Below are 27,987 nucleotides of genomic sequence, written 5' to 3'. Positions count from 1 at the left end.
CCCCCAGCCCTCGTGTCCTGGAGGAAGAGCTGGCTCCAGACACATGCTGATCACCTAGAAGAGCTCTGGCTAAAGCGCAGTTTTCTAGAAATAAAACATTTATTTGTTTTTTAAACAGTTAAAAGATATTGTCTGGGCAGGCCCTTTGCTTAGGCCTGTGTGTCCTGCTCAGCCACTCTGTCGACCACACTGACCCAGGGGCTGCCCCGGACATAGAAGCGGAGGGGTTTCCGGGCCCACTCCCCTGCATAGCCAATGCCCACCCGGGCTGCTGTCACTACAGCTGGCTCACTGGGCTCCAAGGGACCATGCTCCAGCCATATAGCTTCATCCTGTGCCAGGTCCCTCTGGTCAAAGCTCTTGTTGATGGCCAGGGCCTGGCACAGCTTGGAGGGGCCACTGCAGAGCTCACGGTCCTTGAGGACACGGCTGGCGGTGCCTTTCCGGAGGGTGCTGCGAAGCTGACGCATGGTCTCCAGACCTTCTAGGGGCTCCAGTGCTCGCAGCAAGACGCAAGCCCCGTCCCCTGTGGGATGGATGGACGATTTGGAAGTGGAGCCTCCCTAGGCTCCTGTCCTCTCTGCCCTAGTGCACATCCAGACATCCCGTGCTACAGGGAGGGTGCAGCTGCCTTCCTGCCTGGGCCAGGGACCTGCTCTATGCACCTGCACCGTCTACTGGGTCTTATCTGGTGGGAGGGGGCTGCACCTCACTGTGTCCAGACCCCTCTGCCTACCTTGCCATCCTCCATGCCTGCACCATGAGGTGTGCCTCCTGTGGGCACCTCTGGCTGCCACCACCAGGCAGTGCCTCCACCACTGTGGCCGCCCTCACAAAGCCAGACTGTTAAAAACACATGACGAATTCCGGATACCAGCTCCTTTCTACCTGGCTTCCCCTGGTCTTGTGATTGGCAGCAGCTATGAGGCCAGCAAAGGAAGCTCCAGAGAGCCAGTCCTCGGCTGCGATCATTCTGCCAGGAAGCAGGAAACCTTGGGCCTAGCCAGGCCCCAGCGCTCCCCTTCTGCCTCACCCACTCAGCATTTGTGTTGGTCAAGTGGTGGGGGCTAGGGGTTGGCTTAGAGCAGCTGTCAGTGTGCACCGGATGTTGGGAGAGCCCATGCAGTGACTCAGTGGAAAGACTGACTGCCACACCCTGCACAGGCAGGGCTGGAGAAGGCTGGCGAAGCCCCCCTCACCTCCCTTGGGATCCTTCCTCCAGCCTAGCCCCTCCCTCACCAGGCCAGGCCACTTGAGAAGCAGAGACAGCAAGTGAAGGCTCCTGGGCCCAGGGGCTCACTCAAGCACAGATATCTGAATTTCCTCTGCCCTGCAGGTTTGGAAAGGTCCCTTGGATTCCCAGCTGGGGACAATGATGACCTGGACCCTGGCCAGAGGAGCCCTAGCCCTCCAGCAAGGCAGCTCCCTGGAGACACCTGCTGTGACTCACCTGTGCACCCCTGGCCCTCCCAACCACCTGGGGGTCAGAGGCTTAGACCAGAGGTGGCCAAGCCAGTCCCCACTCTTGGGCTGTGGCCATGTGAGCCTCTGCATCAGGAGCCAGGGGCGAGCACTAGTGGACGAAGCCATGCCCTCCAGTAAAGCCAGCAAGTGCGGCATTCCTCTGAGCAGATACCCTTTACCAGCCAGTTGTCAAAGTATTTCAAGCTAAAATCAAGGCCAAGCAAAGCCTTTAAGTTCCCGTCCATTCTGTGATTCCCACGCTGCTTCCAGCTCACCAGGTGGGGCGCCCGCTGCCCACCCTGACCCACCTCAGTAGGAAGGAGCGGGACCCTCTACATCCCTGTGAGTGCAAGACACATGCCCCTCACGGTCCCACTGAGCCCCCACAGAGCCGCCTGCAAATGAGTCAAAGCCTGGCCACCCTCATCACCACACCCCCCTGCCCTGGCTCCTTCACACACAACACATCCAAGTCCCACATCCTGACAAAAATACGACCCTTTGATCTCTTCTTACCAAACCTCCCTGTCCTCGCCTACTTCTCTGCCCACCCTAACTCCCCGCTGCTATGCCCACTGCTCCATCCTTGGCAACCTGACCACTCTGCTCTTCTTAGCACTGCGATCATCCTCTTCTCAAACTGGCTTGTAATCCTCATGTGCTGCCTCCATCAAGGGCAGGTGACACCTGTGTCCTCGGCCTCCTTTCTGCCTCCACTTCAACCAACCTTTTCTTTTTATTTTGAGACGGAGTTTCGCTCTTGTCGCCCAGGCTGGAGTGCGGTGGCATGATCTCGGCTCACCACAACCTCCACCTCTTGGGTTCAAGTGATTTTCCTGCCTCAGCCTCACTAGTAGCTGGGATTACAGGTGCCCACCACCATGACCATGTAATTTTTGTATTTTTTATAGAGATGGAGTTTTACCATGTTGGCCGGGCTGGTGTTGAACTCCTGACCTCAGGTGATCTGCCTGCCTTAGCCTCCCAAAGTGCTGGGATTACAGGTGTGAGCCACCACGACTGGCCCCAACCAACCCTTTCTACTCCTCTAACCAACCTTGCCCCGTCAATGCAGCCAGAGCTCCTGAAACCCTGACCTGGCCCTGGAAATGGCACTTCCTTGCTCAAATATCTGCCCCACCTCAGTCCTCCTGGTGGTCCCCTGGCTGTTAGTTGACGGGGCTCTGCCAGCCCTCCAGCCCCCTCAACCGCCAAGCCCCCATGCCCCAGCACTGCTCACCCTGGCTGGAGATGTTCATGCAGAAGTACATGCCATAAATGATGTACACGTACAGGGTCCCCGGCTTCATGAACATGCCTCGGTTGCGGGGGGTCTGCCGGCCACCCCTTGAGTGGGCAGCTTCATCCTCTGGCCCCAGGTATGCCTCAGTCTCCACGATGCGGCCTCGGAGTTCTGTGCCATTAGGAAGTCGCCGGACTAGAACCTGTGCGAAGTAAGTTTCTGCTCAGGGCAGGAAGGGATGGGGGTCCACTCACCCTAACAGTGCCCAGCCTGGACCTCATCTCCCCAGCTCAGGGTAGCCAGGGACCTTGCCCCGTCTCCATCCTGCCTCTTCTCTTGCTCCTGCCGAGCCTGAATATGGCTGTTGAGGGCACCAGTTGTCTCCTCCAGCCCTGCTAGACCACCAGACCGCAGGCCGAAGACACCTCAGGCCACAGCCAGGGCGGGGCTGGGAACCAGCAGTCGTGGATTCATCCTGCAGGTCAACCTCCAAGTCCTCTCCGCAGGGCCCTCCGTTCCCCAGCTTCCTCCCTTCCCAAGTACCCTTGAGAAAACCATAGCATTTAGGATGAGGCCAGGCATCACGGAAGGCACAGGACCCCAAGGATGTCCCCACACCAGCTACCTGGGAAATCCCAGAGCCTGTGAAGTCCCCTAAACCTGGGCTGCTGAGGTGGCCACAAGGGACCCTCATACTAAGCTCCTACCCTCCGGCTCTAAGGCCTTTCTGAGCAGTAGGCCCAGCTGCCCCACGGTGCCCCCGCCTGGACCACGGTCTTGATAACGGCCAACAGTTGTGCCCTCAGTGCCTGGAGCCCGAGTTAACAGCAGAGCACTGGGGACCAGCCACATCCCCAGCAGCTGTCTCGTTTTTAGGCCAGAGGCGTCACCTGGAGAGCCAGACCACCTTCACCTCAGCCAGGAAGCCCTGTGGTGCCAGAGGCCATGGTCAGCCTCATGGGCTGGGGAGGAGGGGCACTGGGGCTCAGATGCTTGCTGGGGGAGCATTCAGGAGGCCTTCCTGGAGACTGGGTGGAGGAAAGAAGGGGTCAGTGCCTGTGCTGGAAGCCCAGAAATCCTTAGGCATCCAGAGCCGTGAGGAGAGAAGTGAACAGGCCAGGCTTGGCCAGACCACGTCCAGGGGAGAAAGGGTGGCCCTGTTCCATCTTCCCTGGAGCTTAGAGGGAATGCCCCTCCAGGGGCTTCACGCTGCACACTCCTCTGCCTCCATGGGGGCACACTGTGGGGGCCCAACTACCATTCTGGAGAGGAGGCCCTTTTCTCACTGTTTCCTTTTTCATCCCCAATTTCTGATCTGGATTTCACTCTGATACCAGTTCCACCAATGGCAGATACTGGAGCCTCTCACCCCACCCCCATTGCCAACACACACACCCTCTTCCTTGCTGGCAGGACCTCCTGGGGGACACCACACCCTCCTCAGCCCAGAGAGTGGCCTGGGATTTCATGGCAACTCACTGCAGTGACGCTTTTAGGGATGAGTGCATGACCCAAGCCTGGCTGAGAGGTCTGCAAGGGCATCCACTGGGAGGTTATGGAGAGGGCTGTCCCTAATCCAAGGGACACACAGTAAAACACCCTCTTCTCTGCTGGACATCATCTTGTCCACCAATGAGCTCAAGTGGGCATGACTGTGGCCTGCCAAAGATGCTGAATAGAGACAAACGTATTGTGGTCCCTGATGCCACACTGGGCCCTTGCCCTGCTCCTATGATGCACCTGCCACATGTACCGTTTTGTTGTATCACAAATGCCCATCATATTTTATTTTTTATTTTGGAGACAGAGTCTTGCCCTGTCGCCCAGGCTGGAGTGCAATGGCGTGACCTCAGCTCACTGCAACCTCTGCCTCCTGGGTTCAAGCGATTCTCCTGCCTCAGCCTCCCAAGTAGCTGGGATTACAGGCACCCGCCATCATGCCCAGATAATTTTTATTTTTATTTTTTGAGACAGAGTCTCGCTCTGTCGCCCAGGCTGGAGTGCAATGGCGTGATCTTGGCTCACTGCAAGCTCCACCTCCCGGGTTCACACCATTCTCTTGCTTCAGCCTCCTGAGTAGCTGCGACTACAGGCACCTGCCACCACACCTGGCTAATTGTGTTTTGTATTTTTAGTAGAGACAGGGTTTCACTGTGTTAGCCAGGATGGTCTCGATCTCCTGACCTCGTGATCTGCCCAGCTCGGCTTCCCACAGTGCTGGGATTACCGGCGTGAGCCACCGTGCCTGGCCACAAACGCCCATTTAAGGTGCTTTTAGAAGGATCCACATGGGGACAGAATGTTGTTTGTTCTCCACGAGATCAAGCCCACATTCTAGGGTCTGCTCTTTAGCACCCAATTCCTGCCACTGGTATTTCTCTTCTGGCTCTTTTTGGTGATTATAACCTAAAAGTAGGCTCATTAAAGGACAAAGAGAAGGCCTTGGAGCCTCTGGAGAACCAGAAAGGCAGGCCTGGGGCTTTGGCATCAAGGACCACCACCCAGATGGTGCTCCCAACAGATCCAGCCAAGATGCCATGGCTGTGTGAGCATTTGCTTGTGGGGACAGCCTGCACCGCAGGCCCCACCAGAATGGGCCCTGGGCAGTCCCTCCTTCTTACTCCAAGTCTGATAGGCAGAGCCCACATCCTGGACCTACACTGAGCTGCAGGGGCCCTGGGAAGCCAGCACTGCAGTGAGAGCCACTACAGTGGAAAGACGCAGCCAAACACTGGCCACAGCCACAGTCCCCATGTGTGGAAAAACTATGAGGTGGATTCCAGGTGAGGAAGGCTAACAGTGCAAGTGCTCCTGCCCTAGATGCCAGAAGTCGGGGGGTAGACAGTGGCACCCCTGCTGCACCCTGGGCAAACAACACTGACAATCTCCACATTTTTCCCAGATGATCTCAGGCAACTGAGAGGAGCTATCCAGGGACCAGTGTGAGCAAAGCAGCTAACTGCACGAGGACAAGGAGGACTAACCGAGGGCCAAGCCCAGCAGGCAGCGGACAGGGCTTCAGGGACAACTGCAGTGACAGGCACTTTAGGAGAGACCACGTTGCTATGTTCACATTACCTGTCCCAGAAATGCCCGGGCCAGGGGGACTGCTGGCTGGTCGAAAAACTCCAACCCCAGTCGGGTAAGGTGGCCCTTCGGGCTTGAGAAATAGATGCTGCAGTATGGGCCCAGGGTGGTGGGTGGTCCCAAACAGGGCTCCTTGGGGCAAGGCGCCTGGGCTGTGTCAGACGGGCTGTGTGGCTGCTCCGCTTTGGCTAGTCGCTGCTTTTTTTGCCCCATCCTTCGGGAAAACTGTAATGGGAAAAATAAATAAATAAGCATCCAAATAGAAGACAGCGGTCTGGTAAGGTCAGGCTCAGGAAGTGCAAAGACTGGATTTGACCACCTGCTTCGGTTTCTTCATCTGCAAAGCGGGGGTGACCATCCAGTGGGTAGTTATAAGGCACAAACACCCCGACACACTCGAGGCCTCGGGAAATGATTACATCTGATGGAGGCTGCTGCTGGTGGCAGGGTGGCTGCTCTGCCCCACATATGTGCGAGCTGCACAGCGTGGGGGCCCAGGCTGCACGACCTGGGGAGCCAATGGTGGCTGGAGCCTGGGACAGCAGGGCTGGGGCCCTCTGATTCCCACTCATCATGCAGGTCCCAAGCAAACGTCTGAGCTGGTTTCTGGAACCCTGCCCTTTAATCCAACCCTTACCAGGAATTCAAAACACAGCCAGGACCTTGGCAGGGCCTTAGCAGGGATCCCAGTGTGTCAGAATCCTTGGAATGGCCCCCAAGGCCTGACACACAGGGAGGAGTGAGTACCGGGGTGACCACTGGCCTGGCCCCATCGCATGTGCTCAGGGTCCCTAACTGTCCTCTGCTTCATGACCCAGGTTGGATAACGAGCAAGTGGGGCAAAGGCAAGGTCTCCTGAGGGACTAGGAGGGTCTGCTGAGACCCAGCAGGTTCCCAGCCTCCCACCTGTGGCCTCCCCATGTGTAGGGGGAACCTGACCACACATCCTCAGCTGTCCTGGGGCAAAGGAGGGGGGAAGATATAGGGGGCGGGTGCGCGTCGGCCTGGCAGCACCCAGAGGGCTGGTCTTCAGCAGCACCTAAGTCCTGGCGTGGGAGAGATGCATTATTTTTAACGGGAGTGCTGACGTTCATGTCGAACGGAGACTGCCAGTCGGCCTGGAAAGGACGCTGACGTGACCGTCTCCGCACTCGGCCCGCGCTGCCAACGCGCCGTGGGCTCTGCCCCCGGGCGCTGCGGCCCCTGCTTTCGGCCCGAACTTGGCCCTTGCCTACGCTCTGGCTCTGCCCCAACCCTCGGGGCGGTGGGCGGTACGCCCGTCCCCGGTACTCCCGCTCCGGCGGCCGCGCTCGCTGCTGCGCCTTGGGGTGGGCGCGTCTGTTCCGCGGGGCGGCCGAGGCGCGCGCTCACCTGGACCCCGCTGCGCGCAGGCATCCGGCAGCTCGGGTCGGGGCTTCGTGGGGCTCAGACCCCGGCAGAGAAACCAGCCGCCGCCGACCCCAGCTGCCGCCGACCCCGGAAGCACCGCTGGTACCGGGGCGGAGCGGCGCCTGCGCAGAACGGGACGGAAGCCGGGAAGGCGGGGGCAGTGAGCGGAGGGAACGGGCTGCGGCCCCGGGGCGGGGCAGACCACACGGAGGTGGATCCTCTTCCCAGCGCCCACCGCCAGTTCTGGACCCAGGCCCGGGCCTGATGCGGCGCCTGCGGAGCGACAGCGGGGACGGGGCAGGTGGGGGTGGGGCGAGCACCCCACTGTGCCCCGGCGCCGCTCCCAATGACCGTTTGTCCGTCCCCGCCTGCGCCCTGGTCGCCTGGCGGCCTCAGAGCCCACTCCACCAGCGGGTGGTCAGACCACCAAGAGGACGGGCCCATCGTGAACCTGAGTGGGTCCTCGAGGGGCCAGGGCGGAGTGGTCGTGCTTTGGGGGAGGGCGCAGGTCGCAGACGTGTTTTCCGGTGGGGTGCCTGCGGAGTGCGCGCCTGGGAGACCGCCCCAGCCGTAGTCCGGAGTGGGCCAGGGAGTCCTTATCCAGGAAATGGACTCCAGGCCTGTGCGGAAGCCCCCGCCCCTGGTCCGGGGTTGTCACAGCCTGGTGGGGGGAAGGAAGGAGGGAGCGGTGCGGATTCTGCCTCTGCCGCAGAGCCCCCATCCCTCTTTCCGCCCAAGGATGCTGAAGGGAGTTCGCCCACTTTCTGGGTTGGGCGTGCTGGAGCGCAGCCAGCCTCTTCTGGAGACTGAGGCCAAACCAGGACTGAACACAGCCTGTCAGTGCGCAGCCTTCTGAGGCCTCCGCAAGGCCCAGCGGCCTGTAACCTCTCACTACCTCTCAAGTCAGATCCATGCCCCTAGGCAGGGGCAGGGACGGTGCTTGGCTCAGTGGAAAGAAGGGCCTAGGGGACGGGCCCTGAGGGAGCTGGGAACACTGCTGGCTCCCATGGTTCTTGGCAGCCCCAGCACCCAGCAGAGCCATCCCCCACTTCTGGCCACTTGGGGGTTTATCTGGGTCTGCAGGGCCCCTCCCCTATGGCAGGCACAGTCCCACCCCACAATCCACCTCTGCCATACAAAAACTCTTGAGGGGCTTTTCCTGAGCTGTCTTTGATTTCTGTGACCCTGCTCCTGGAAAGGGGCACCTGAAAAGGCCTTGAGCAATTGGGCACCTGACTGTGTCAGCTGGGAGACGCTGGGCAGGACAGACACAGGCCATGTGTGGAGCCCTCAGATGAGTGTGACACCTGGTCCTACAGAAAGGCTAACATAGCAGGACCCTGGTCTCCAACTGCGTCTCCTCCTCTGACCAGCCGTCCCACTCCCATGGGCCCCAGCCAGGACTTCCTGGGGAGGGAGGGGCCATGAGCTGCCTCCTGGAAGCCACCAGCTGTTTGTAGCACTGTGTGCCGCTTCCGGGGGTGGGGGCACAATGTGTCATCAATCCATGTTTATAAAGCAGCCCTGGATGTGATCCCACACCCTCCCTGCTTATCCCCTGCAGCCATGCCTTCCAAACAATAAGTCTCTCCTTCCGGTGGGAATAGTCCCCCATCCTCCCAGTGCTCCCCCTCGGTCTAGTAGGGAAACTGAGGCCCCAGTTGAGCCTTTGTATTCTTGATGGGCAGGGAGAGGATGGGTGTTACTTTGTACTTATATTTATTCTGGTTTTACAAGTGATACATGGTCCTTGCAGAAATCATGGGGAGTCCAGGGACTCCCAGAGGGGTGTTTTTATCCCTACCTTTCTTATCAGGAAAGAGAATCACTTGAAGGGCAGACTGGCCCCTGCCCCAGGAGGTGGAGAGGCTGGCGCTGGGGCGCCAGCAACCAACTTCTCCAGATGTTCTGGCCTGAGTGCTGCGGGTTGTGCAATCTCTGGGCACCACCCCCCCACACCCTTCCACAACCCCCCCCCCGACTTCCTGGTTTGTGGTCTAAGGCTGCCACCGCAGGCTGGAAGTGGTGGGATGAGAGTTCCAACTGTGGCCTGCAGAGTGGTCTGGCGGGCTGGTCCGGGGCAAGAGAAAGTGGTGCCAGGTGAGAGGAGGGGGGCCTGGGGCCTCCTCTGTCCCCAGTTTGCCCCACTGCTGGGCTGGAACAGGCTTGTTGGAGGAGGCAAGGATATCAGTGGAAGATGGAGATGAGGACACCCTCGAGGCTTTGAAAGGAGTGAAGGCTAGTATTGGTACTGGGGTGAGCAGCCCTGACCCCCGACCTCCACAACAGGCCATAGGCTGTGGAGGGGCTGGAGCTGCCTCTAGCTGTAGGAGGCGTGGCCATCAGTCACTGGAGCCTTTATAAGCAAGTCCTTGAGAGATGTGGCTCTGTCGGCCACAGGGGCCAGGGTTCTAGTATCAGCCTCAGGACCCCAGGGTGCCCAGCACGCTGTCTCTGTCTTCTCTCTGATGGAGGGGGGTGCTGACAACTGTTGAAGCGGGTGTCAAGTCAGAGCCCATGGGCTCCTCTACACAGCTTTGAGCTGGCAGCTTCCTAGCAGGGTGGCTGCTGGCCTCTTGACTGGTTTCCAGCGCCCTCTGTGTCTGGTGATCCCTGGAGGGTCAAAGCTTCCTTGGGCAGAGAAGGCAGCCACTGGGCAGGCCGAAGTGGGGTGTGTGTGAGCTACATCCTCCCTGCCTGGGGCTGTGCTGCGGGGCCCTGGGCCCAGGTGCTTATGGGAACCCCTTGCCAAACCCTGGGATATGGGGAGGGGGCAGCTGCCTCAGAAATAGCCTATGACTTCAGGCCACTGGCTGGCCTGGCCCACTTCTGCCTCTTCCCCAAATAGCCAGGAGCTGGTCATGGGCCCATCCCTGGAGCTCCCCAGGCAGGGGCAGTTTCTTCTGATCATTCTAGGGACTCTCCAAAGCCCAGGGTCTGACCCCTTGGGTGATTACTTGTGGCCTGAAAGCTGAGCTGAGGATTCTGGGGTAGCTGAGGATTCTGGGGTAGCTGTTGGGAACACTTCTCTTACTGGTCAGGGCTCCTGTTCTCTCGTGTCCTGGTGTGAGGTCCATAAACCCTGGGGTTGGTCTAGACACCCACCCATTCTCAAGACGCCTGCCCACCAGCCCTGTGAGTGCTGGGCAACTGTAGCTGTTTTCCATTTCTCCAGGGTGTAGGAAGCGGGAGGAGAGGGGCCAGGAGCTGGGTTTCCGTATAGGGGGGCTCCTCCACCAGAACAGAGAGTAGTAGGGCAAGCATGAGGCAGAGCACACATATGTGCACATAGTTGTCCATGTGGACTGGGTACAGTCCTGAGTTTCATGCATTGTCTGTGTGAAGAGACCACCAAACAGGCTTTGTGTGAGCACAAGGCTGTTTATTTCACCTGGGTGCAGGTGGGCTGAGTCCGAAAACAAAGTCAGCAATGGGAGATACGGGTGGGGCCGTTTTATAGGATTTGGGTAGGTAGCGGAAAATTAGAGTCAAAGGGGGTTGTTCTCTGGTGGGCAGGGGTGGGGGTCACAAGGTGCTCAGTGGGAGAGCTTCTGAGCCAGGAGAAGGAACTTCACAATGTAATGTCATCAGTTAAGGCAGGAACCGGTCATTTTCACTTCTTCTGTGATTCTTCACTTGCTTCAGGCCATCTGAAGGCTCAGAGGCCTGACACTGAGCACATATGTATTGAACCCCCTGTGATGATCCTTCTGATGACCTCACTCAGGAGGCCAGGGTGGGCTGAGAACCTGGGGATTCCTGGACACAGGCTCTAAGATGGGGATTTGTCTGCAGGGGCAGACTGGGGCATGCTCTCCGCCGAAGGTGACTGCTGGGTGTGGGGTGTTTCAGCTCAGAGCCAGCTGTGGCTGGTGCTCCTGGCAGCTGGCGATGAGTGTCTGGGACTTGGAGCGTGTCTGGGTGGGGTCTGACAGCGTCCACTGCAGGAGGAGACCTGCTGACACCAGATGCCCAGCTGTGGCATGCTTTGGTGGCAAGCCCAGTCCCCAGCTTTCCAGAGAGGACACCACTTGTGGCCCTGCCAGCCAAGTCTGGGCATCCAGGCCCGGTAGGGCTTGCTTATCCCTGGCAGGGGTCAATATTGCTAAGCACGGAGACTGTCCTGTCTCTGGCTGTGAGCCTGGCATGGGAGGGGTGGCACATGCAGGCTACAGGAGCACTGAGTGTTGGCACCGGGGCAGGCTCCCTCTCACCTGGTGTCCCTGACGCATTGGCAGTCATCCCCCTGGTGGAGTTCCCCTCCACCCCCTCCAAAGCTTTCATTGTCTCCTTCTCCATGAGAATTGTGTTGATATTGCTTGTGTTCAGAGAGGACCCACTATGTGCAGGCACCACCCTGTTCCATGGCACGGACAAGGATATGGGCAGAGGATTCTTGCCCGGGCTCTGGGATCTACCCATAAGTGTACCAGCACCTTTAGTTCAAATTGTCCCCTTTCTTTTCTGTGTAGCCAAGGACCAGGCCATTGTCTGCATTGGGTACTGGGTGCCACAGCTCAGTTTGGAGAGGACTGGTGCCACCCAGACCCAGAGGATGGCACTGAAGCAGCAGCAGCCTTGTGACCAGCACAGGGCCTGAAGACACATTTGTCCGAGGCCTGAGTTGGCACCCTGTAGAGGGATCCTTAGGGACCCTTGGGAAGAAGGGATCCTGTACCCTCTCTCCAGAGGAAGCCTCGGCCCCTACCACTCAGAGCTTCTGGACAACCCTGCCTGTACTCTGCTGTTGGCACCCCTTTCCCCCACCCTGGGATGTGCCCTGGGTGGGTCAACCCACCCAGTGTCAGGAGAGAAATGCTGGGAAACTCCCACTAGCAGCCCCAGCTGAAAGTAGAGGGCCATTTTGAGTGCAGCCCAGATTGTGCAGGGATATGAGCCCACCCCGGGGTGGCTGCTAAGCTCTGAGACAGTGACAAGAGCCCAGAGTGGACACCAGACACTGCACTGCCTCTGCTCAGTGGCTTCAGGTGGGGCCTGGTGCAGCCTGGCCTGAGTGCTTGCTGGTGGGGCAGGGCTTCTGGGGGTGGGGGCACGGGGCAGGGGGAGGGGTAATTACTGTGGTCCTGAACTGAGTGTGTGCATCACTGTATACAGCACACGTGCACATGTGTGAGTGGTATGAGCATGTACCCATAGAAAGATGTACATGAGTAGGTGGGTGCATGTGAGCCTGTGCATGTGTAGGCGAATGAACGCATGAAGTGGAAGAATGTGGGAAGGTGTGTGTATGATTGTGAGTGATCGGTGCACATGAATGTGTGTGAGGGAACTGAGTGCTCAGTGGGATTGGGTGAGTGTGGGCCTCTGGAGGAGGTCGGGTTTAGGGGAGCCAGGGATACCCACCCATCCTCCACCCTCTACCCGGTACCTGCCCTCCCTCCTCACTCCCGGTCTTCTCAGCACAAATCTGGGCAGGACGACAGGTCAGGCCTCAATCTGGAGCCAGGGGAGAGGCGGAGCTGCCCAGCGCTGATGCTGCCATCAGCTCCCAACAGGCCCTCCGTTGGGTCAAGGCGCTGGAGACCTCAGCCCCAGGTGTCCCCACGGGCGGACTCTGGGGAGAAGGGAGCCCAGCGGCCTTCCGGGAGGTGGTGACTTGGGCCGGGCAGGCGGGCGGCGCGCATTCCTGAGCCCTGAGTCAGCGCGGCCGCCCCCTCCGGCCGGGCCCGCCCCCGGCGCGCACGCCCCTCACTCCATGGCATTCCCGGGCGGGCCGGACCGGCGGGCGGGCGGGGACTCGGCGCGGGCGCCCTCCCGGCCAGCGGCGGCAGCCCCTCCTCCCTGGAGCCCTCAGGACCCCCCAAGGACCCCCGGCGGCGGCGGTGAGTGAGCGCGACCGGGAGCGCAGGGCACCGGGGACGGGCGGGTTCCGGGGCAGCGTCCGCCGAGCGCGGGGCGCGTCCTCAGCACCCCGTGGCCGGAGCTGCTCAGAGCGGCCAGGGCCGTGTCGGGGCCGGGGCCGGGGCTGGGGAGGGATCGCGGCGAGTCTTCGCTGGGGCGGCCGGACTTTTCTTCCCGGAGTTTTCTGAGTCGCCCGCCGAGGCGGCCCAGCCCCGGATTCCTCGCCCGGCGCGCCGCAAAAATAGCCCGTGGCCGGATTAGCAGTCCCAGCGGCCTGGCCTGGCCGGACAGCTCGGCTCCAGCCCCCGCCCAACAGCTGAGGGTCCCAGGAGCGGGAGGCTAGAGTCCGGGGGTGCCCTAGGCTCCTCTGAGCTCCCCCCACTACATTTTCCTTCCCGGCCACCACCGGTGGGTGGTGTCTCCAAGTTGAAACTCCAGCTAAAGGCGGGATGGAGTCCAGGAGTCCCTGTCCCAGCCGCCCTCACCTATGGGAATAGCAGGAGCCGTGGAGCTGGGGGTGGGGGACTGACTCCCTGATCTGTAAACATCGAAGCTCCAGGGTGGTCTGGGAGCGACTCCCAAAGACAGACCCTCACTCTGTGTGCAGAGGCCAACAGGGACAGGCCTTCTCCCAGCTGGCGTGACAGCCAGACCCCAGATGCTCAGGGCATTGGCAGAGGGCCTGGCTGGCTGTCATGCTGGGGGCATGTTTGTGGGGCTGGGTGGGGAATGGGCAGGGGATCTTCCCTGGCCCCCCAAGGCCTGCTTCCAGTCCAGGTGGTCCTGACCAGAGTTCCTTCTGTGTGTGCCGCTTGAGATTGTGAATGTGTGTCTGTCTGGGTGGGTGGGGCCTAGGTCTGGAGGCCCTACTCCTATCCTGGGAACTCCCACCCGCCAACGGGACTTCCTGTTGGAGACCGGGAGAAGATTCAAGGATGAAACTGGCTTTTCAGGTTTGACCCAGCTAGATGCCCGGGCAGTCCCAGGCTGAGTTCTCCCCACCCCTGTGGAGCCAACCCCAACCTCCTAGCCCCCACCCCAAGGGTGGGCAGAAGCTGGGGACCTAGCAGCTGACTGGGGCTCAAGGAGTCCCTGAGGCAGAGCCCCCTGCCACCAGGGCTCATTCTGGGTAAGCTGGGCCCCTTTTCCTGAGAATGGGGCAGGGGCCAATGGAGTGCATGGGAGTCTGGTGGTCCCAGATTGAAGACACTGGGCCTCAGACCCTTTCCCAGCCCTTCCAAGCAGCCTTCACTGGCTGGCCGGCCTCCATTGCACAAACAGGCCCCTGGAGCAGGGTAGGGGGGTTGCTGTTGTCCCTCAACCAGCACCTCTCATGAGCTGGCCAGACAAACCCCCACTTTGGGGAACTGACTTTCTAGGGGGCGCTCTTGGTTTAGGGGGAGTCGCCCAGGTCTCCCCTGCCTTTCAGGGATCATCAGGCCCTCCCCTAGGATCTTCCCAGCTACAGTCCCTGCCCAGGGCACCCCCAGTTGCTCTCAGCTGTGAGGGCCTCCCCCACACTGGCTCCAGTTCCCTCTCCTCAGTGTCTGTGCCAGGATCACATTTTGCCTAATGATTGGATTCCTTGGCTTCTCTGCCTGTTTTCTGAGTTGGACGATTTGGGGGGTGACTCCTTCCTCCTTCAACTGAGATGCCCCTGATGGAGCAGGTGGCAAGGGGTCTTAGAGGGGTCTGACAGCTGTCCACAGCCACAAGGCTGAAGAACCCGGGTGGTCTGCCTTGTCTTCTGGGGGTCTGCAGACAGGGTCCCTTCTACCACAGCTCCTGGGCAGACCTGGCCCAAGGCTTTGAACTCCCTTATAGGCTTTGGGACCTCAGGCAGTGACTGGCTTCTCTGAGCTTCAGTTTCCTTATCTGGAAGATGGATACGGAGGACCCCTCCCAGGGGTTAGACAGACCAATGTGATCAGTCAGGATCTGGTTTGAAGAAACTGAGCCAGGCTGCTGAGGACCGAAGCCATTTCTGCTCTGACTTGGTTTCCCTGCTGGGGCCTCTCCAGTCCTGTCCTGCTTCTGGTGGGTCCTGGGAGGGGGTTGCGGGGTCGCCTGGGTGCCTGGGCACCCGGGAGCATGTGTGTAGGGTCAGTCAGGGATACCTCTGGAGGGCTCTGACTGGTAACTGGGCTGTCCATCTGTCCTCTGGTCAGACATGTGCATGGGATGTGGGCCTTTCCCACCTCCAGCCTGGGAAGAGTGCTTTCGCCTAACTCCTGGGACCCAGCTAGACTCCAGACTGGGGACTAGAAGTGACCAGCTTACCAGGCAGTTTACACCCAGGATCTAGTGTAGCTAAGTCCTTGCTGCCATCCCCTTTCTGACTGTGTGGCTTGGACAGGTGCCCTGACCTGCACTTGGCATCCCCTGATTCCTGGGTGTGTCTGCCATGTCAGCTACTGTCAGACCCAACTGAGTCGGGGGTTTAGTTTTGGTGACCCCTGTGCTACATTTGCTAGCTGAACCTTGGGACAGCACCCCGCCCCCTCCCCAATGCTGGCCCCTTTGTGCACTACCCTCCCAGGTCAGGTCCTCAGGGATTCCTGTGTCTCCAGGCCCTAGGGCGGCTTCCCTCACAGATGGCCTGTAGCAGGAAACCTCTTGTTCTGTCTACTTGTCTAGGGTGATGAGGGGAGGTAGGGAGCCAGTGTGTCCTGCTGGGGACCTGGAGAGGACCCTGCAAAGGTCTTAGGCCTGCCCTGTTCCACCCTAAACCTAATTTCTTCCACAGAAAAGAAGAGGCTTCACTGGGAGGGTTGAAGAGCACTTTGGGGTTTGCAAAGGGCCTAGCAAATATCATTCTCAGCATGATGCCATTAACAGGCAAGGCAGGCCAGGTGACTCTCCCTTCATTAATCCAGAAGACCTGGATGCCAGGCTGCCAGACAGCTGGCAACCCTCTTCTCAAGGGAGATCTAGGATTGAGCTTCAGATTAGGAGTCAAACAGAAGACTGAGAGTCAGAGAGCAGCGTGTGGGTGGGGATGCTGGAGGAGCCACCTCCCCCTGGGATGAGGCTCAGGTGAGCTGAGGACACTTCTGGGCAGGTGTCCTGGGGTGAGGCCCCTTGCTTCAGCTGACCTTGGCAGCAGGCAGTTCCCTGGGCGGAGCAGAGCCCAGACTTGACGGTTCTGGTCCTGGGGTTGGTAGTCAGCTCTGCCGCCGGTTGTCCCTGCCAGCATGGTCCTGTGAGTGTGCAGGGCAGGCCTGAGCACAGACGTGGTTGCTGCTCACACCTGAGGATGCAGCTCCACACTGGCTGTGGCCACTGTCTGTGCCCGGACTGGCCAGAGCTTCTCTCTAGTCTTTTCCCAAAGTCGACACCTTTGGAGGGTCCTGTCCTCAGGTGTCCCCAGGGCTGCCCTCTTGTTACATATGCTCTAGTTAGGGCCCTTTCACCCCCCAGCTCCTGCCCCTCAGAGAGTACCAAGTGCCCACAGGCTGCACCAGACACTCTGTGGTGGAGTCAGCTGCTGCCTGTTGTGCCAGGCACTGCTGTGACCCCTGATTTCCAAATGTGAAAGCTGAGGCTTGCTTAGGGTTGTAGGTGGTGGAGACACATGGGGCCTGAGCATCAGCCTGGGCTGTACCCAGTGGCCTCCTTGCATCAGCTCCTGCTTTCTGGCTCTCCCTGCACCTGTGCACGCGGCCAGCTTGATGGGTTCCCAGACATCCCCAGAGCAAAAACCTGAGTTAACAGGGCTCTCCACCATCCCCCACCCAGCTTTTCCACACCAGGCTCCGCAGGCAGCCAGAGTGGACTTCACTGTGCATGGCGCCAGTGGCTCCCTTGACCCTCCTCGTCCCTCAGGCTCGTTGAGAGTCCTGCCCCCAGTCTCCAAGCTGGTCCTGGGATGCACTGTGGCTCTGGGTGTCTCCTGATGGGGCTGGGCCTGGGCTGGCAGCTGTGATGCTGCTGCAGTGACTCAGATACTGTGACCCCAGGCAGTCAGGCCTTCCATGGGCCACGGTTTCCCCATACACTGAGGGGTCAGCGGGGTGGGGGAGACACTGTTTGGATCCCCCCGAGGGGTTTTCTGGGAACAAGAGCCCACTGTGCGCCTGGGGAAGGCCTGGACACTGAGCCACTGTCTCTGGGAGGGCAATGTGCCGCTCCCTGGCCAGACTCTTTGTCCAGCCTGGGCCAGCCTCTCCCCACGCCTACTCCAGCTCTTCCTTTGTGAATCCCACCCACTCGAGGCCCAGATGGGGATCTAGGCACAGGGGTGGGGCAGGCTGGAACACCCAGCACTGCCCATCCGCAGGACCTGTAACTGAGTGGGTTCTCAGGTTCCCTTCTGCCTGCACTCCCAGCACAGGAGTGGTTTTTGTGGAGGTGGGGGAACCTCAGGAGACCTGGATGTTCAGGCATGGCGCCTGGTGCCTCCCTCATGAGCTGAGTACTCTAGTGCCTCCTGGGGCCGACTGTGGGCCCCGGCTGAGACAGTACTGGGAGGGAGGTCAGGTTCCCCATGCACGCTCACAGCTGTCAGCTCTTCTCACCCTCTAACTGTTCCTGCTCGCACCCGCTTATGCCAGACAGTTCCTCTTCCCAGAGCCAGTTGAGGGGTCATCTTGAGGAATCCCCCCTTACCCCAGGTTAGGGACCGGATGGGCTGTGTTCTTCAGTGATCAGTTTACCCATTGGTGGCTTCAAACCAGGCTGGTCCTGAGCACTGTGGAACCAGCAGTGACAGGACAGTGGCCCATACACATGTGAATGAACTCCTGTCCTGTGCTGTACCCGGAGATCCAGGCCAAGGACCACCTCTGGGGAGTGGGGCAGCCTGAGGCTGCAGGTCCTGCAACGCAGGGGAGGTTGGGCAGAGCACATTTGCGGAGCTCTGCGATGGGAGGGAGTCAGGTGTGAGGAGCGGTGGAGAGCAGAGCCATGGGAATCATGGATGTATGTGAGCCCATCAGCTGGCAAAGGTCTCTGTTGGCGAAAGTCATTCACACTCCTGAGTGAAGAACCAGCTGGATGTTGCCTAGTGCTGCTGGGCACAGGTGGAGACTCCTGGAGAGGCTGGCCCCCTGGATTCAGTCTGCTGATTCCTGGCAGTGGCCCCAGTCTCTACTCTGGGCCCTGCTCCTCTCTGGCCCCCATAATGGCCTCACTAAGAGTAGCCGTCCGTTTTCTGGGTGAGAACATGCTGGGGGTGTACTCAGAATGCTGTCGCAGCACTGTGGGTTCCCGAAGCCCCTTCCCGAGCACCACCTGCCTTCTCAACAGGCCTGATGCTGTCTGAAATTCCACCCTTAGTGTCTGAGACTCAGAGGTGGCCCCTCCTGACTATTCCTTACTAGCAGGGTGATGGTACTGCAGTCCATATGCTCTGCGGAGAGAGGGCTGGGGGATGATGAGGAAATTGAGCTGTGACCCCTTCACACTGTGGCTGGGCCGTATCCAGGACACGCAGGTCTGGGCTGGGTTTGGGCCATGCATCAGATGCAGAGGGGTCTCCTGGTGCTGTTCCCAGAGGGATCTTGACCCACGGAGTTCCCAGGATGCCTTCCTGTCTGACCCTGTTGCACTCTGGGGCTCTGCATGGGCCAGGAGCTCTGGAGGGATTCCCAGTGATGTGGAGGCAAGCTGCCGCCCTTGGCTCTTGCCCCTGATTCCAGGCCAAGTATAGGCCAGGGACAGGAACTCAGCCTTAGGGGGCCATGTGGATGGAACGACCCCTGGGCACCATGTGTGGGGAGTGCCCCAAAGCTTTGCCCCCCAACTCTCACCTGGGACCTGAAGTGCACAGTCAGCTCAGATCAGGGGCTGTAGTGTGAGGGGTAGGGTAAGAGCCAACAGAAGGCATCCCTGAAGGACCCCCTCCCACCTGTGTCCTGGTCCATGTAGGACCCATAGGAGCTGTGAGCAGCATTCCCAGCCATTCCCTGGTAGTGAGGGTCGGAAGAAGCCGTGAACTCTGTCCCAAGCCTGTCCCTGGTTGGCATGAGACCATCAGGAACTGTGAACAGCACCCTGGGCTGTCTCTAATTGTGCTACCCTCCATATATGACCTTGAGCAAGGCAAGCCTGTGTTCTCCTGGCCTCAGTTTCCCTATTTGTACAGCATAGGTGAGACTTTCCTTCAAGCAGTTGAGAGTGAGACCTGTGAGTGAAAGCCATTTCTGGGGCCTTAGTGGGTGGGTTGCAGACCCTGCAGCTCCGAGCCTGTCAGAGGCTGCAGCTCCTTAAAGAGGCTGAGGAATTTGGGGTTTTCTGTCCCAAATTGCTTCAGGAAGCTCCGGCCAGCCCCCTACTATCTGTCTCATGTCATGCTCAGGGGCCCTTCTCAACTTGGGTCTCCACTGGAATCCCTGTGTGGTCCCCCTGGGTTGGGGACAGCTGCAGGTCTGCCAGGAAGGTGTAAGGGGGAAATGGAGTCATAGTCACATGGCCAGGCAGTGGTGGCCAGAATCGAACCCTGGTCTTTCTGCTCTGGGGCCTTCCCCTGGGCTCTGGCCAGGTGCCTGGGATGCTCATGGTGGAGCTGACCACGCAATGCCCGGCAGCCCCAGCGCCGAGCAGCTTCACTGCTGTTTCTGGGCACGTGCTGCCACCTGGTGGTCACTATGGCGTCTGCGCCCAGGTGGTTTCTGGAAAGTCATTTGTGCACGGGAGCCTGGGCCACCAGCTGCTGCTCTGTCACCGTCTTTCCTGAATGTGGTGACTCTATGCAGTGGACCGATCACACACCCCTTACAGGCTGTCATGTGCATAGTGGGCCCTTTGTCTCTGGAGTGGAAGTTTTGGTGGGTAAGAGGGTGAGGCCTGGGTAAGACAGGTCTGAGATTTGCCCTGGGCACAGACTAGGGTGAGCCCCACGTCAGTAAGACCTCACATCGGCTGTTCCTTGTGTGTGGAAACCCCTGGAACCCCAGCTATGCTCACTCCCCTCCTTCAAACCTTTGCTCAGATGTCACTCCACAGTGAGGCCTCACTGCCCCCGTCAAGCAACCCTAGTTTGTTTTCTTTCCCCCATCACGCTTAGCATCTTTTAACCAGTACATTCACTTATTTAAAAAGTTTATTGTCTAGACTATAAGCTCCAGGAGGGCAAGGATTTTGTCTCGTTTCTCCAGCAATGTGCCTCAAGCACCTAGAGCAGTATCCTGATCACAGTGGGTGCTCAGATAGGTGTCCCATGGACTTATGTTGTCTGAGGACCTAGGATGTGCCCAGCACTGTCTGTTGGAGTGAACAAGGCTGGCACAGAGCAAGTCAGTGCTGAGCACATAGTAGGGCTCTGACAATGGGGGACATGAGCACCACAGTTGGGCTTATCACTGCTTTTCCCTCCTGGGTCTGGGCACAATGAATCTTCAGCTGTCAGCGTTGTCATTATTGAATAACACACCACGCCCTGCAGGCCTGCCTTGCTCTGCCGGGAACCATGAGTGAGGCCCGCAGGGACAGCACGAGCAGCCTGCAGCGCAAGAAGCCACCGTGGCTAAAGCTGGACATTCCCTCTGCGGTGCCCCCGACAGCAGAAGAGCCCAGCTTCCTGCAGGTAGGGCCTGGCCAGCAGGGACTGTGGGTGCCCCCTGTCCAATACCCTCACCATGACCCTGTTGCCCAGCCCCTGAGGCGACAGGCTTTCCTGAGGAGTGTCAGTATGCCAGCTGAGACAGCCCACATCTCTTCGCCCCACCATGAGCTCCGGCGGTCGGTGCTGCAGCGCCAGACGTCCATCACACAGACCATCCGCAGGTACCAACACTTCCCAACTGTTCCACAGGGTAGGAGCTGGGGGCTGGCAGGGCAGAGGCAGGTACACTGAGGATGGGAATGAGAACAAGGGGCCCTCCTGTCTCAGCTTCCTCCTCCATCTTGGTCCCCACATCCCCTTGCCCTCCTGTTCTGGAGACTGACCGCTCTCACCCCACTACCGTGCTCCACTCCCTTCTCTTCAGCACTCACTCTCTCCTTCTCTGTCTCCACCACCCGGATGCTCTGGCCTCTTAGCAACCGACAAGTACACTTCGGCCGTGTCCACACTCTACCCCTCTTGGGTCCCTGGGCTGCCCGCAGGGCCTTCCCGCAGCGCCAGTCTCTCTCTCGGTCCCTGCTCAGGTATCTCATACAGGTCATGAGTGTGTTGGTGCTTTCTGGCATGTGCTTGGCATGTGGCCTCTTGGGAGCTGCCAGCGTGGTTGGCATTCCCTGGGGCTCCTAACGGCAGGTGCTGGCAGTGTTTTTGTTTGCATGTCCAAGTGCTGTGGACAGCCTGCCTGGGCCTGTGAGCACCTGCTGTCTGAGCTCTGTGGTGTCCTGGGGCCAAGCTCTCTTGGGTTGAGCTCTCTGCGCCCTCTCTGGACTCCGTGTCTCCCCTCAACTGCCCCTCAGGGATGGTGGGGTTAGGGCCTCTATGAAGCACTCAGCTGGGCAGGGCCTGCCAGCTGTGGTCTAGTGGGAACTTGAAGTTGGCTAACAGTTCAGGGGGTGGCTGGAACCCACTCATCCTCTTATTAGACCTTGCCTAGCCAGACCCTGGCCCCTGGATTGACTGCAGGCCTGGGGCAGGGCATGCCGCCCCAGGGGAGGGCCTTTGAAGTCCCCTGCCTGGGAGGGGGCGATCTGGCTGCCACTTGCTGAGTCCATGCCATGCCAGGGGGACCGCTGACTGGTTTGGAGTGAGCAAGGACAGTGACAGCACCCAGAAATGGCAGCGCAAGAGCATCCGTCACTGCAGCCAGCGCTATGGAAAGCTGAAGCCCCAGGTCCTCCGGGAGCTGGACCTGCCCAGCCAGGACAACGTGTCGCTGACCAGCACCGAGACGCCACCCCCACTGTATGTGGGGCCATGCCAGCTGGGCATGCAGAAGGTATGCCTGCCTCTTGCTGCCTCCTGCAGGCCCCTCCTTCTGCTCCCAGGGGCTGGGGCTGCAGACACAGCTAGCCTGAGCAGAAGAGACTCTTTGAGAGTTCACAGTCTTGAAGGGCAGTCAGACAGCCTGCCCGTGAAGGCACCTGAAACAGTCTCTGGGAAGGGGTACCTTGGGATGGGGACATGGTCTTGGGATTGCACCAGGGGACCAGTGTCTGGATGGGGGAGCATTCCAGGCAGGACCTCTAGGTGCTGTGGGGTGGGAGTGGTGCCCATACAGCTGTCCAGGGGCCCATGAGGAGTCAGGAGCAGTAGTCACACTGTCTGTGCAAGGCCTCTGTGTGTCTGGGTGAGCTAGGAGCCCCCATGGTCCTGACTCCAGCATCTCCTCCCCTCCTCCAGATCATAGACCCCCTGGCCCGTGGCCGGGCCTTCCGTGTGGCAGATGACACTGCAGAAGGCCTGAGTGCCCCTCACACTCCCGTCACACCGGGTGCTGCCTCCCTCTGCTCCTTCTCCAGCTCCCGCTCTGGTTTCCACCGGCTCCCGCGGCGGCGCAAGCGAGAGTCGGTGGCCAAGATGAGCTTCCGGGCCGCTGCAGCACTGATGAAAGTGGGTGCAGGGGCAAAAGGTGGGGGTGGGGGCCGAGCCAGCAGCTGGGTCTCATGCTCACTTCCCCTCCCCAGGGCCGCTCTGTTAGGGATGGCACCTTGCGCCGGGCACAGCGCCGAAGCTTCACTCCAGCTAGCTTTCTGGAGGAGGACACAACTGATTTCCCCGATGAGCTGGACACATCCTTCTTTGCCCGGGTAAGAAGCGCCCAGGGCGTCACCCCCCCTCCCTGTTCCCTTCTCCCTGTGTCCACCCTGACCTCATGTGTTTGCTCAGGAAGGTATCCTCCATGAAGAGCTCTCCACATACCCAGACGAAGTTTTTGAGTCCCCATCGGAGGCAGCACTAAAGGACTGGGAGAAGGCCCCGGAGCAGGCAGACCTCACTGGCGGGGCCCTGGACCGCAGCGAGCTGGAGCGTAGCCATCTGATGCTGTGAGTGCCGCAGGCAGGGAAGGGGCCAGAGACAGACCCGGGCCCCTCAGGAACAGCTGAGCGAGTATCGCATTCACCTCTGTGGGCGATGGAAGGGGTAGCCTCATGGACTGATGGACTGGGAATTCACTGGCCACCGGGGGTGGGAGACCCAGGGCTGGGCATGGCCCCAGCCTCATGGCTAGCCTGTGAATGGGACAGCAGTCTTAGAGCCCAGGGGCTGGACAGAATCCAACGGGGAGGCGGAGGTGACAGAGGTGATACTTGCTGAGTTGCAGAACTCAGTGGGCCCCGGATCCGGCTCCCTGCCATCCCCGGAGGCGCGCAGTGTTGGGGGCAAGGAGGAGGCAGATGCTGGGCAACTTGCCCAGCATCTTCACCAGGATAGAGACAGGGTGCCCTGGTACCCCCGGGGAGCGACGGCAGCAGCTTGGGGGGCTGGGGCGGGGATGAACCCCGGCTCCTTCCAGGCCCCTGGAGCGAGGCTGGCGGAAGCAGAAGGAGGGCGCCGCAGCCCCGCAGCCCAAGGTGCGGCTCCGACAGGAGGTGGTGAGCACCGCCGGGCCGCGGCGGGGCCAGCGCATCGCGGTGCCGGTGCGCAAGCTCTTCGCCCGGGAGAAGCGGCCGTATGGGCTGGGCATGGTGGGAAGGCTCACCAACCGCACCTACCGCAAGCGCATCGACAGCTTTGTCAAGCGCCAGATCGAGGACATGGACGACCACAGGTAGACGTGGCAGGCAAGGCCTGGGTTGGGATGGAGGCTCCTGGGGGAGGGTGGGGCTCCGGGTTGGGGATGAGGCCCCTGCTGACGCTCCACCCCGCAGGCCCTTCTTCACCTACTGGCTTACCTTCGTGCACTCGCTCGTCACCATTCTAGCCGTGTGCATCTATGGCATCGCGCCAGTGGGCTTCTCGCAGCATGAAACGGTGGACTCGGTGAGCCCTTGTGCCTTTGCTGGGCCCAGACGAGTGGAGTCTGGGCACTGGACCCCCTTCCGCCCCGCTCTAGGAGGAGAGGGCCCGAGTCGGGCCGTCTGATCCCGCTCCCCAACCTCCCAGGTGCTGCGGAACCGCGGGGTCTACGAGAACGTCAAGTACGTGCAGCAGGAGAACTTCTGGATCGGGCCCAGCTCGGTGAGGGCGGGGTTGGGGCGGGGCCGGCGGGGGCGGGACGTGGAGGTGCCCGGCGGGCAGGAGGCCCGGACTGAAGCTGCTTGTCTCCCTCGCCCGCAGGAGGCCCTCATCCACCTGGGCGCCAAGTTTTCCCCCTGCATGCGCCAGGACCCGCAGGTGCACAGCTTCATTCGCTCAGCTCGGGAGCGCGAGAAGCACTCGGCCTGCTGCGTGCGCAACGACAGGTCCGGCTGCGTACAGACCTCGGAGGAGGAGTGCTCGGTGCGTTTCCCGCCCTGGACCCCCCCCACCCTCGTCTGCCTCGTGGTCGCTCTTTCCTTCAGACTTCAGATAGACTCAGCAGAGCGATCCTTCGCCCTCGTTCCTGGCACATCCCGCCGTCCCTATGTGCAAGGCCTATCTTGCCATATTCATTCCTCCTTATCCCCACCCTCCCCCATCTCCAGCTCCTGGCTCCATAGACCATCATCTGATTTGGTCTTTTGATTTGGGGGTGCTCTTCAAGCATGTGTCTTAAAGCTTACATAAGTGGTATTGGCCTCTTTTCCACTAAGCAATTTTTTGAAAAAGATTCATCCAAACTTTAATCACATCATCTTTTTTTTTTTTTTTTGAGACGGAGTCTCGCTCTGTCGCCCAGGCTGGACTGCAGTGGCACGATCTCCACTCACTGCAAGCTCTGCCTCCCGGGTTCACGCCATTCTCCTGCCTCAGCCTCCCGTGTGGCTGGGACTACAGGCGCCCGCCACCTTGCCCGGCTAATTTTTGTATTTTTAGTAGAGACGGGGTTTCACCATGTTAGTCAGGATGGTCTCGATCTCCTGACCTCGTGATCCGCCCATCTCGGCCTCCCAAAGTGCTGGGATTACAGGCGTGAGCCACCGCGCCCGGCCAATCACATCATCTTATATGGAGATGCCGTAGTCCATACCAGTTCCCTGATTGAGGACAGAGGTTGTTTCTGATTTTCAGCTAACAGGAATTATGCTGTTGAACTCCTTGTAAGAGTCTTTTCCAACATGCATGTGTATCTCAAGAGTGGGGGTGACTTGTAGAAGCCGAGGGAAGAGCTCAGTGGTTTGGCCTTTGACTCCTGACTCCCTGAGTGCCCCTCATTGCCCTGACCCAACTGGACTTGACCCTGTGTCCCCCTCCCACAGTCCACGCTGGCAGTGTGGGTGAAGTGGCCCATCCATCCCAGCGCCCCAGAGCTTGCCGGCCATAAGAGACAGTTTGGCTCTGTCTGCCACCAGGATCCCAGGTTAGTCCTGCCGGCCGCTCTCTCACCTGCCTTTGTCCACACCTTCCCCGGGGGCTGTGGTGCAGAGGGTGTAGGGGGCTCCCCTTGTTGGTGACTTAGCTGGAAGGGTGCCAATGGTAGGGGCTCGAAGCAGGGCCTGACCACATACTTGGCTTGTGCAGGGTATGTGATGAGCCCTCCTCTGAAGACCCCCATGAGTGGCCAGAAGACATCACCAAGTGGCCGGTGAGCTGCAGTGGGGGGTTGTTAGGGGGTCCTCCTTGTCATGTGGGGGAGAATGCCACACCCCAGCCATTGGTGATGCCAGAGATTCCCATCACGGGACCACCTCACGTTTTCAGATGCTGTGCACCTGGCCTTTGCACAGCCTGTCCATCAGCCAGCGCCTGCCCCTCTGAGCAAGTAGATCAAGAGAACTAGATGGAGACTTGAAAGGTCAAGTGACATGATTCCAGTTTGATAGAGACTCAGAGTGTGGTGGCCTCTGCTTGAAGTCAAGGAAGCCACACCATTTTCTACTTTACAAGCCCGCCCATCTTTGCCTCTACCCCCAAACATGGTGTGGGGCCAAAGGTCGGGGGAGGCCCTGACCCAGCTCGTCCCCATTTGTGACCCAGATCTGCACCAAAAACAGCGCCGGGAACCACACTAACCATCCCCATATGGACTGTGTCATCACAGGACGGCCCTGCTGCATTGGCACCAAGGGCAGGTAGGTGTGCGTATGAGCGAGTGCAGCTGGTCTCTGGGCTCAGAGCGTCGTCCTAGGGCTGTGCGTTCTCCCTGACTAAACCCTGAAATAACCCAGTATACCAAGGGTGTGGGGTTAGAGGGGGTCTGGACTTCTTCGGGGCCAACAGAGGTGGGTAGGTGCGGCTGAAACTTTCCCTGGATGTCAGCAATCCCCCTCGGCAAGGCAGCAGCCTCCGAACCCCGGCCTGCCTTTCTAGGTGTGAGATCACCTCCCGGGAGTACTGTGACTTCATGAGGGGCTACTTCCATGAGGAGGCCACGCTCTGCTCTCAGGTAGGTGTCCGGAGTGTCCGTCTTTCCCCTCCCCCAGCTGCTGTGAGTGCTGATATGCTGCTCTGCACAGGTGCACTGCATGGATGATGTGTGTGGGCTCCTGCCTTTCCTCAACCCCGAGGTGCCTGACCAGTTCTACCGCCTGTGGCTGTCCCTCTTCCTGCACGCCGGGCAAGTGACACTGTGGGCTGGGTGGGGGGACTCAGGGTCCCCAGGATTGGCTGGCTGGGGGTGGCAGAGAGGTCACTTCCCTGCTGAAAGTCTCCCAACCCCCACCTGCCACTGACTACAGGATCCTGCACTGCCTGGTGTCCATCTGCTTCCAGATGACCGTCCTGCGGGACCTGGAGAAGCTGGCAGGCTGGCACCGCATAGCCATCATCTACCTGCTAAGTGGTGTCACCGGCAACCTGGCCAGTGCCATCTTCCTGCCGTACCGAGCAGAGGTAAGGCCGGGCCTCGGGGTGGGGATCCTCCGTGTGCACCTGCAGCCTGCTGTGAACCTGTCCATATGGAGCACTGTCTGGGAGCATCTCCAATTGGGTCCTCGGTCCCAATATGCTGTGGGCCATGGGAAGTGGGGCACAAAGATGAGGCCTGGGGTCCAGGGGGCCTGCCCAGCCCCACAGCCTTATAGCTACCCCAACCATCCCCCAGGTGGGTCCGGCTGGCTCCCAGTTTGGCATCCTGGCCTGCCTCTTTGTGGAGCTCTTCCAGAGCTGGCAGATCCTAGCACGGCCCTGGCGTGCCTTCTTCAAGCTGCTGGCTGTGGTGCTCTTCCTCTTCACCTTTGGACTGCTGCCCTGGATCGACAACTTTGCCCACATCTCAGGGTTCATCAGTGGCCTCTTCCTTTCCTTCGCCTTCTTGCCCTACATCAGCTTTGGCAAGCTCGACCTGTACCGGAAGCGCTGCCAGATCGTCATCTTTCAGGTGGTCTTCCTGGGCCTCCTGGCTGGCCTGGTGGTCCTCTTCTACTTCTATCCTGTCCGCTGCGAGTGGTGTGAGTTCCTCACCTGCATCCCCTTCACTGACAAGTTCTGCGAGAAGTACGAACTGGACGCTCAGCTCCACTGAGCTGGCTGCGGGCTCCAGGGGTCGTGTGCTCCAGCAACCCAGAGCCAGACATGACAACTCTGAGCCTCACAGGCTTACAGGAGTCACCTGCTCCATGCGGGGACTGGCCTGTTTCCTGAACACAGACCTCTTTCTTGTGCCTTGTTCACTTCTGTTGAACCCCTCGTACTGCTGGGCATTTATTATACTACTTCCCATGATAACCTTCTAACTTGTTTCTTGACGACCACCTCATGTGGCCAATAAATGGACTGGGAGCGTTTTAGCTGCCATTAACTTGACCAGGGCTTCCCCTTCCTTCTTTGTTTCTGGCTGGGAGCTGTGGAGGGAGGTCCTGCAGGCCCCTTGCAGCCAACTCACTGGGCAGGGAACTGAGTGTCAGATACAGTCAATAGGCTCTTTTGCTTCCCAGTGAAATCCTTCAGCCAGGCACGTGCACCTTGCTCTTTCTCCTTAGAGTGCCTGGTAGCCGACGCTGGGCCAAGGACCGAGGGATGTGCTGTCACACCCTCCTCATGTGCTGGGAAACACCCCGCCCCTATCCTCAGCAGTTCC

General features: G+C 59.7%; 3 protein-coding genes and 1 long non-coding RNA gene across 8 annotated transcripts in view; 3 read left to right on the top strand and 1 right to left on the bottom strand.

The window, feature by feature from the left end:
* NPRL3 (NPR3 like, GATOR1 complex subunit) overlaps positions 1-1,689 on the top strand; it is a 55,676-nt gene extending 53,987 nt beyond the window's left edge. The window contains exon 15 of the mRNA XM_073014949.1: positions 1,337-1,689. The gene's annotated coding sequence lies outside the window, so the exon portion shown is untranslated. The remainder of the gene's footprint in view (positions 1-1,336) is intronic.
* Positions 81-7,307, bottom strand: MPG (N-methylpurine DNA glycosylase). The gene is made up of 4 exons (XM_007979946.3): positions 7,166-7,307; positions 5,786-6,019; positions 2,705-2,909; positions 81-526 (listed from the first exon to the last, which is right to left on the bottom strand). The coding sequence occupies exons 1-4, from the start codon at positions 7,187-7,189 to the stop codon at positions 150-152; spliced, it is 840 nt and encodes a 279-aa protein (XP_007978137.2). The 5' UTR covers positions 7,190-7,307; the 3' UTR covers positions 81-149.
* On the top strand, positions 4,805-5,818 carry LOC119621203 (uncharacterized). Its single transcript, XR_005237786.2, has 2 exons — positions 4,805-5,490; positions 5,610-5,818. It is a non-coding gene; the product is annotated as an uncharacterized lncRNA (long non-coding RNA).
* Positions 7,308-7,656: 349 nt separating the features above from the next.
* RHBDF1 (rhomboid 5 homolog 1) lies at positions 7,657-27,713 on the top strand. Of its 5 annotated transcripts, XM_007980011.3 has the most exons (18): positions 7,658-13,026; positions 20,430-20,570; positions 20,640-20,770; positions 21,672-21,885; positions 22,290-22,499; positions 22,574-22,696; positions 22,776-22,933; positions 23,404-23,658; positions 23,759-23,870; positions 23,994-24,068; positions 24,168-24,329; positions 25,229-25,329; positions 25,491-25,554; positions 25,947-26,041; positions 26,280-26,355; positions 26,426-26,526; positions 26,648-26,801; positions 27,013-27,713. In XM_007980011.3, the coding sequence occupies exons 2-18, from the start codon at positions 20,454-20,456 to the stop codon at positions 27,430-27,432; spliced, it is 2,568 nt and encodes an 855-aa protein (XP_007978202.1). In that variant the 5' UTR covers positions 7,658-13,026; positions 20,430-20,453; the 3' UTR covers positions 27,433-27,713. The 5 variants fall into 5 exon arrangements, with proteins under 5 accessions (XP_037846017.1, XP_072871049.1, XP_007978202.1 ...); XM_037990089.2 differs by having other exon boundaries at positions 7,657-13,026; positions 20,430-20,770; XM_073014948.1 differs by having other exon boundaries at positions 7,657-13,026; positions 20,387-20,770.
* Positions 27,714-27,987: the final 274 nt, after the last annotated feature.

Source organism: Chlorocebus sabaeus, chromosome 5 (assembly GCF_047675955.1).
Source record: "Chlorocebus sabaeus isolate Y175 chromosome 5, mChlSab1.0.hap1, whole genome shotgun sequence".
Taxonomy (NCBI): domain Eukaryota; kingdom Metazoa; phylum Chordata; class Mammalia; order Primates; family Cercopithecidae; genus Chlorocebus; species Chlorocebus sabaeus.
The sequence above is the reverse complement of the archived record's forward strand: the minus strand, read 5'-3'. Positions and strand labels throughout refer to the sequence as shown.